Here is a 9,911-nt window from a genome sequence, read left to right on the forward strand (position 1 = left end):
TATATATATAATTATAATTGAAGAGTTTTATTTCGAGCTAAAACAAGCCGAACACGAACAAACAAATCTTTGTTCGAGTTCAGCTCGTTCATATATCGAGCAAAAAAAGGTATTTGTGTTTGGCTCTTTAACTTAGCGAACGAATCGAACCCGAATTGTTCGCGAACAAATAGCCTTTTTTGACGGCCTTATTTGTAGGCCCCAAGCACTGATAATATAAAAAAAAAAATTTATAGCATCATTGCAATTCAATCAATTAAAATTCTAACCGATAATTTAGACGTAACCTTAACAGTTGAACGTCATTTCGTCATTATCATGTTAGTGCCCAACACGCTCTTGCTTGTTAATGCACATAATAAGGATTTCTATAAAAGATAAATATCATTTTGATCATTGAAAACTTGCGGGCGCTGATTATGAGCAGATATGACTGTCCCGAAAGAGAAAAGTACTTTGGAAGAGGAACCGCCAATAGAGGAGAAGTAGATCGAATATAGCCCTCCAAGTCTAAATAAACGAGGCCAAAGTTTATCGAGTCACAAATATAACCGAATGACCCAAAATCGAGCCGTTCCGTCAGAAGCAGGATAAAGAGACATGCAAACTAACTTGCATTAAAAAGTCAACATGAGGAAAGATCTAGCTAAGCGGGCCAACAATCTCTAGTAAGCCTAGCCCAAATGAGGCATAGAGCGTCCAAGTGATAAAGCTGAAGAAAAAAATATAACATCACAATATTGTATTGTCTCCTCTGAAAGAAGATCATTTCATGAATAAGATTGATGCGTGCTAGAAAATTCGTGGCAGTAAAGTAATGGATTATCTTCTTAGCGTTGCACGAGAATTCAGCACACACAGACAAAAGAAGAGATGTAAACAGGAGAATGCACCTCAACTTTTTACATGGAAAACCCTCGAAATGGGGGAAAACCACGAGGCCTAGCCTAGTTGAAATATTCCACTATGAATGATGAGTACACAGATCCAATCTTCTCCTAAATTAGGGAAGATGAAATTACAAAGTTGCATGACTATAAATTGATTGCAGTTCTTGGTGACAACATGTTGCAAGGGTCATTGTTGATTGTTGTGGAGGTAGTATTCTGTCGTGAGTGTTGTAGATAATTGCTCCGGAAGTGTTGACTGACCAGAAGGTCATAGTAAGCAGTTGCGAGAACTGTGAATCACGTAGACTGTAGTTGGTGAGTACTAATGACGTTCGTAGGCCGCAAGGGCCGGAGTTGGGAGCTGCATGAGCTAATGACCACATAGGCCGTTGGAGTGAATATTGATGACGTTCGCAGGCCGCTGGATTCGAAGTCGAGAACTGCATGAGCTCATGACCGTGTAGGTCGTTGGAGCTAATGTTGATGACGTTCGTAGATCGTCGAGGCTAAAGTCGGAAACTGCATGAGTTGATGACCGTGTAGGTCGTCATTGGCATATGTATCGTAGTGGTGAGCAGTTGTGACATTCATAAACATTGGGACTAGAGTCGGGAGCTGCATGAACACCACATAGGTCGTAGTTGGCACATAGATAGTAGTGGATAACATTTGTCTCACATACGGGATAGAGTTAGTAAACTTTCCAAGTTACGACGTTGACTGACAATGTCTGATCTGCGGTGGTCGACGACGATCTGCGGTGGTCGACAACGCTCAGTGATGGTCGACGTTGATTAGCGGTGGTTGACGACGGTCGGCGGTGATGTTGAACTTCAGCTTCTTTTCAAAGCTTCAAGGTCTCTCCCAAGGCTTCCAGCCCCTCCCCCCTCATGAGAGTGACAGCTCTATTTATAGTGTTCTGGTTGCAATTAATGCAGGAATATTAATCATTTTGATCGGACAATCTGGAGAGCTTCACTCAATCATACGACGTTTACTGGACATTTGTCATACCACGTTTACTGGACATTTAAGTGTCTTAATGATGTCAGAATTGAGTAATCTCAAGCTCGTTGGATATGTTTTTTCGAGCCGCTCGATTCGAGTATAAACTTGTCACATTCGACGACCCTTTAATCTTTTAAATGTGTCCGAAAATCATCTAAGTGTGGTTCAATGACTTGATCTGAGCTTAATTTGACTTGGATTGGGTTATTTTTCATATCGTTAGGTCTGTCTCATCAAGTGGGTCAGTTTGACTATAAGTTTGCTGAAATCGGAGCTCTAGATGACTTTTTATCAAGATTTGAATGTTTTCTGCTTAAAATATCGTCTCAAGATTCATGTAATGTCTTGAGATTTGTGCCGTATGATGAAAATTTATTAGTGGTGTATCAAAGATAATGTATTAATCTTCATCACTATTCACTCATCTCTCTATCTTTTTTTATGCTCACAGATAAATTCAGATTCAACGTATTGAAATGTAGATATTATATTTATTGAAGAAAAGAAACCGCTTAAAAATGATTTATTATAATTGACATTAAAGAGACCAAACTTAGACTTTTCCGTTTTTTGAATAATTTCGGGGGCGGTATATTGAACTTTTATATTAATTATGGATAAATTACATCATGCTGAATAGATTATGTGCTGGAATACCATCCTAATGATGATTAATTCCCTCGTGATTATATTTCGCAGTTGAAAAACGGTGTGCCGATCACACATCAACCAAAGTTGGCGTTAGATAAATCTCGCACTTTTAATCATAAATCATTATAAAATATTTGTATTCACTAATATTTTAAATTATTTTATTATTGGTATATTATTTAAATATTATTAGGTATCGCTCATATACCGGATAAATGATAGATACTGGAGCGGAACGAAGCGAGCCATCGAAGCGGAGCTCGAGAGCGGATTATATATTACATATTGTACACTACTTATGTAATTTTTGTTATTACATAAGCGTATTGTAACCCTAGAGAGTATTTTGTACTCTTTTCTGAATTTAAAAGAAAGTTACCCCTCTGCTCTCGAGGATGTAGACATCTTTGTCGAACCTCATTAGATATTTGCGTTTTTTTTCTGGATTTGAGTTTTTATGCCCTAAATTTCTCGACGAATACTAAATTATTATTGGCATAGTACGTACTACTCAAGCAAAATTTAGCAGTATATGAACGAGTAGAGGTTTTAAAATTCTTAGTGGAGTCAAAATTTGATCATACGCATAAAAAGAAATTTTCAGCTTAGAACTTATCTACCGAAAAGCACTTAAATCTGTTTTTACTCTTGACCCTTTTTTGTTGTTGCTGAGATTGGTTAATAGCTTTGATGAATTCCAACCGATTTTAAGATTTAACCATGTTTTGATATTGAAATTTTTTCTGATTTTTTATATTCAAAATATTGAATGAAATTTTAGTATTTTTTCATGTAGATTCAAAGCTCTATTTCTTGATGATTATCTCTTTTCTTCATCTTTGGTTTATTTTGATGTTTCTATTTTTGGTTTATTTTGGTAGCTAGCTTTATCTTTCAGTTTCTATTGGGTGGTTTCCTTTGTGCTGCTGTTTTCTTTTATTTTTCTTTTCAAATGCTATGTGCTTCCTCTTTCTTCTGATGTGGTTCTTCCTTCTTTCTCTTTGTATACACCTAACCCAGTTTTCTTAGTTCATTTTAAAACTCAGAGTCACCAGTTTGTCTATTTATATGTCGTCTTATAATTTTTTTATTCGATCAAATTTTCGTCTTGGATGATATTAATGATTTGAAGAGGAGAAAAATTGAAGTGAATGATGTAGGACAACTAAACAAATAAGAGAATAAAGTGGACGGCTTAAATATGGGTAATACTCGTGTGATGTGTCGAGAGTATATGTCTGAACAATATCAGACCGAAGTGCCTCGAAACACAACATTCAAAAGAGAATCCTTACATAAGCCACCTGTAATCAAAGAACCAAAAAGAACATTTTTATTCTGGGATCAAGAGTCTCCCAGAGGAACGTATCCCTCTGGTTAATTACATCCTATGGAATACTCAAGAATACTCTCAATAAAAGGAGTATACAATAGGTCATCAAATGATGGTTAGCTCATATGGGACCGCCGCAATGCTTCCAAGTTCTCGCTAAGCCACCAGACGAAAAGTGAGTCTCTCACATCCCAAATAAGTAGCGGCCCGTCAACATCTGAACCTACGAAATAACAAAAATCATCTCAACAGGGATATCCTTATACGTCAGAGCTCATCAGACGATAAGGGCAAAGGGTGAATCACCGTATCCTGAACGGGCGGCAGCTCATCGATAATCGAGTTATCAAAATGATATCGACAAAGTGAAAGGAGTGCAAGGTTCAAGGTGCCTCAACAACAAGAAGGGTAGAATGAGCATATAAGGTTGAGGTTATCAAGTCGAGGTACCACAAACCCGTCTTCCCAAGCTACTAGGACCCTAATTATACGTGGTTGTGAAGGTAATCGATCCAACATGTCCAAAGATCCCTAGTCAACAATCGATGAATTATGTCGTCCTCGGGAACCTCAGTAGCCTTAAGGTCAAAAGAATGAAACTCTAGTCCAATGATCTACAAGGAGGAGCTTCAAGAGGTGGGACTTACATCTGTCGAAGTGGCAAGAATACCTCAAGAAAAAAATAAAAAAAGAGGTTCAACTACAAAGCTGTAGACACTCTCCACAAAAGGATTTACACCTCGACTGGGTTGGAGAGCCTTCTAACGATCTAAGCGCACGAGACAACCACCTAAGTAGAAATCTATGTTGGGTCAATCGGGTTGAAGAAACTCGGGGCTTCTCCTTAGGACATATAAATATGAATGCAGTTATCTAACATAATACTAAGCGTAGATGCACTATTATATGATTTAAGATATATTCATGCATGCATCCCATTTAAAATCCGTCTCAAATGCCATGCAGAAAAGTAAAAGTGCAAATTTTTAAGTTCTAAACATTTTAATCCTAAAATTTTCATTATATTGAATATTTTATTAGGATTGTTTAGCAAATGTAGAATTTTAAATCCTAAAGAGTCTATATTGCATTCGTGATTCCCAGATAAACCACAGAAATAAATAATAAAATTCATTTCAAGCATGCAATAATGCAGAAAAACAAGCCAAATACAATAATATGAAAAGTAAGTGACCCTGGGTCGGCAACATATCCTTGAAAATGAAAAGAAAAGTTGGACTCCGCATATACACACGAAGTTTTAATTTGATACTCTAATATCAAATGCAAAATTAAGATACGGGACAGGAACTGCTACTCTAGTCCCTTGCATGTGGTTTCTGTGTCAAATGTCTCGGAACCCATACCCTTATCTTATTTTTGCTACATGACTCCCCTAAGGACTCTAAAAAGTACATGTGTAAATAAAAGAAAAGACTCGACCTGCATGAAATAACGTTAGCGGAAAAGCCAACAAGCATGTAACGTATAATGAGTCATGTCTAGTGAAGGAGCTAAGCAACACCTGCAAGCAAAAGTTAGCATGTAAATTATTACATGCTCCCCCATAATGATACATGTGTGGGTGCATATATATATGCACGACTCCCTGCAAAAGAACGTCATAATATGCTACCATGCATATCAAGCATGCAAGAACACCAAAAAGAAAAAAAAAATGATGCATGGCTAGCATAAACACATCAACAAAGAACAATGGTCAGAGGCGTCGAAAAGACTACCTAGCTTCCTAAATTCTAGCCTGACACGCTATCTAACGAAAAGTGTCCTAACCAGCATCTAAGTGCACAAGATAAAGTATCTGACTATTGTATGACTTTGACTATGTCGGCGCACCGACCCCATCTTAAAGCTCCAAAGGATCTAAAGTACGTCACAAGAAATATGTGACATTTTAAAGGAGGTGGTCTCACATATGACCTAACATTTATGTAATTTTAAAATAGGTGGATAATAATTATACTAGCAAAAATATTTATTTTTATATTTGAAACCACTAATGACAGATCCAGTGCAATCAAACTGCATGCTTTAGAGTCATTGGATCTTTAGCACAGTAATATTATTTGTTGCTTGTGATACAAAAACTTGGGTTGCTTGTTGAGGTATCATCAAGGGCAATGCTCGTTTGAGTATCATGATCAACAAACGGGTCACTCTCTTAATGAGTAGGACAAACCATCATGGTGTATGAGCAATCATACAATCATGCAAGAAGCTCACATTGTGATGGTTCGGTCAAAGTACGAAACGATCACCACGGGCGTCCAAAAGGGCGAAATACACTTCATGTAAATGGATGCAAGGATGTTACATGCAACAAGACATACACGAACAAGATGTACCGGTCAAACAGGAATCCTGTGCAAAGGAATTACGTCTGCCCGGGACCATGGGCGCCATGCGACCATCAAACATCATCTACAGGTGAGTTTACATTGAGTAAAAAAGATATCTATGAAAAGAATTTACACCTTACCCAATAAATACTCACCGAGCACACATACAAACATGTAAGATATGCAACAAACATACAATAATAGTCAATCACATGACATACAGAGATGTCAAGCATTTGATATAGAAAAATATCAAGCATATGACATACAACTGGCAAGCATACAAGAACACTTCATGCCTAACAGATTAAGTGATGTGATCCTGAGCAATGGGAATCACACACTTAGGTGTATATGCATTATGCCTCGCACGAGTTCAATGACTAGAAAGCGTGACTCATACTAAACACTATGTGAAATATCTACGACGCTTTGGGCGGCGTTGTAGGGAGTGAGATAGATGGCCCAAGAGTGAGTCAACTCCTCAAAAATGTGCAGTTGTCCATCCTCGAGCATACAATGTCGTATTTGGGAGAAACACTTACAAATGTGGGTGCTCAAAGAGACAGCACAAGTGGGGGTGCTCAAAGAGACACCCCAAACATGGATGTTACTGAGACATATAAACGTGTCACATGCAAATCATACAGAGCAATAAACAATTTTACATGCAATGACATATTGTTGACATCAAGTCAAAATAAGAATTTCATATACATGCAAATAAACATGTGATATGATGCAAAAAGCATGCAAGTGATTGGTTGACCGGGCCATGGCGGTCGATCGAACCGAAGATGCTGGTTGATAACTCCGGGATGATTGATCGGACCCAAAGAATGGGTGATTGGCCCGAGGCGGCCAATCGACCCAAACCGAGTGATTGACGTCCGACGGTTGATTGAGAAGAGAAGTACTCGTCGCTAATGAAAGGAGGAGAAAATATTCAACTCACTTATTTTTTATTATAACTGTCTAAAGAGGGGGAGTTCCATAGAGACCATTCGAAATTTACTATTTACAAACCAATCATCCTCTATTATTCATTTATTAAATTCTCACTTAAATATCAAAATGCATGATAAAACTCCAACCTATTTTATCATTTTTTATCAAATTCCAATTAGTTTGATCATGGAATAAGTAATTAGATCTATCCGTTAATTCTAAAAAATCATCTAGGTTATTAATTTGTAAATGTTTATATTTCAGGTGGTCTTCATGTGATTATCTCTCTGGCACGCCCATATTTTTGACATTTTCTTGGTCAGTATAATTTTAAATTTATGACCGCATTGAAAAATGTCCTCCGATATATTAAAAAATAAAAATGACTCAGGAAAAGCTCTGAAATGTAGCAATGATTCGTAATTTCTCAACTCAAAATTTAATAATTTTATCGTCCTTATATTAATCAAATTACAAAAATTTAATTAACAACTTTCATAGTAAAGTTTTGGAAACATAATTTAAAATGAGGGTAAAGTAGTTTTGTACTGAAATTTGTCATAATTAAAATTTAATTTGATATGGTTTTAGGGGAATTACATGCAATTGCGCACCAAATATAATTTTTTGTAAGCTATCAGAATAATGTATTGCTTGGGTCAAGACCAAATCATTATAAGTTTTTAAAAATTTTTAAAAATATGAGTTGAATATTTATGCGTATTTTAATATTTGAATGGGAATTTAAAGAAATAGAGAGGTTAATCATGTCAATAACTAAAATTCGCTTGCTATAAATATAAATGTCTTATTTATAAAAAAAATTGAAATTAAACAATTGCAGCTGCGACTCAGATTTTAATTATTAAGAAAATATTACATACACTTGTCTGCACACGTGAATCAAGTTGCACACATAGGGTCCATTTGGGGCAGCTTATAAGTGCGGGCGGCGGTGTCGTACCGTTTGATTCGCGCGTTTCACCAGCTTATCTGAAACTGCGTTTGAGTTCTTACACTAAACACAGGTCGCTGGTCGACCCCTGTAGCCGGCCTGCGGGCCGCGTTTCAGGATAAACAACTTATTGTTTATCCTGAAACGCACAAGCTGCCCCAAACGGACCCATAATGTACACCCCCGTGTATACCCCAATCCGCACATACGATCATCGTAATATTTTTTATATACACCTAATAAAAGTTCCAAATTTGAATTTTGAAATTAAAAATCATAAAAGAACACAAAAATCTTTTTACAGCTAAATCCCTAAATTTCAGTCCCAAAAAAAAAAAGAGAAAAAAAATCTTGCAAAGAGCTGATGGTGACCATCAGATCTCCCAAATTCCAATCTTAAAGCTTCATTCGGAACAGAGAAGCGAATGACTCCCTAATTAGGCTCCCGTTGAGAAGGCATCCCCTTCCGTTCCATCGCACTCAAACTCATCGCCGGAGAAAGAGACGTTTCAGAAAGCTCCTGTGGAGTCAACGGGTCTTTTGAATGGCAAAGCTTCCTCAAACGGAGCCTTAAACTTCCAACCAACCGCACTCGCCGCCGTCCTCCCGCCGACGACGGCGTGACTTCGGCTCCGTGGAAAAATCAAACTTCCACCAACTCTAACATCGCCGGCGAACTCGTACGGCGCGTCCTCATCGATTCTCACGGCTGCGACGCTCTGGCTTCGCCGGACAGACCCCTCAGCGGCGGCGTCCGCGCGAGCACGACTCTGCGAGGCGGCGCGAATGAGCTCAATAAGGTCTTCATCGTGGGACGAATACGGTTGACTTTTGAGAGTGCCGCTTCGAGACATGCTTACCCCGGAGGTGGAGGGATAGCTAATCGGTACCATGGCGTCGCCGTAATGCATGCGACCGGCGCAGCCGGTCATGCTCCGGATGTACAGGTCGCGCACGCGGCAGAGGGCGCGGTAAGGGGCTCGAAAGCACCGGCTTAGAAGGTTGCCGGCGGCGCTGGACTGGGTTTTGCTCATCGCCGGTGAGATGTGAAAAGACGGAACTTTTGGAATTGGTTGAGAAAGGGAGGGTTTGGGAATAAGACGGAGAAGAAAGGATCTGAATTTATAGGGGGCGAGAAAGGTGGTGGAGAAAAAAAGGAAATTAGCGGTTTGCACGGGGAGGATGGCGTGTGCGTTTAAGCAGTTGGTGGGGATAGCTGTTTCGGCTCATATATATCTCTATTTTATGCAGCAAAGGCCAGGCTTTTTGCTATTTTACTTTCACTTGTTTGGCTTTTTTTTTACGGTAATTTATTAATGTAGAAAGAAAAAATTGTTTCAGATATATCTAGATATGCTTAGAAATTATTGAATTTATTAAAATTAGTGTTTGAAATAAAGATTTTATAATATATTTTCAATGAATATTAAACCAAAACTCATTTATTTATATAAGAATGCAATGTTTTTTTTTTTTTTTTTGCTGATTATAGTGCTTTGCTCCCTCTTATAGGCCCACGTGTATTCTTCTCATTGAATATTTCATAATGCTTCCCAAATAATGATCGTTATTCCGATCGTACAAATTATTAATTTATTATCTGTTGTTGGGCTTATGAATTTTGAATTAAACTAACTGTCTCTATTGCCCACTTGCCATATCTTAGCTTATTGTTATTTATGTAAAAATAGATAAAAGGTCGTTTACTAGGACGAAGGCAACCTATAAAATAGTAATATATGACATTTAAAGTTCTAAGAATATAT

General features: G+C 37.8%; 1 protein-coding gene across 1 annotated transcript; it reads right to left on the minus strand.

Moving 5' to 3' along the window:
- Positions 1 to 8,006: 8,006 nt before the first annotated feature.
- LOC110037078 lies at positions 8,007 to 9,340 on the minus strand. Its single transcript, XM_020741657.1, has one exon. It carries the CDS (start codon positions 9,177 to 9,179, stop codon positions 8,655 to 8,657), a length of 525 nt encoding a protein of 174 aa, XP_020597316.1. The 5' UTR covers positions 9,180 to 9,340; the 3' UTR covers positions 8,007 to 8,654.
- Positions 9,341 to 9,911: the final 571 nt, after the last annotated feature.

Source organism: Phalaenopsis equestris, unplaced genomic scaffold (genome assembly GCF_001263595.1).
Source record: "Phalaenopsis equestris unplaced genomic scaffold, ASM126359v1 Scaffold000002, whole genome shotgun sequence".
NCBI lineage: Eukaryota > Viridiplantae > Streptophyta > Magnoliopsida > Asparagales > Orchidaceae > Phalaenopsis > Phalaenopsis equestris.

Excerpts from the sequence above, each read along its gene's own strand:
- LOC110037078 (XM_020741657.1), bottom strand. The coding sequence starts at position 9,179 with ATGAGCAAAACCCAGTCCAGCGCCGCCGGCAACCTTCTAAGCCGGTGC.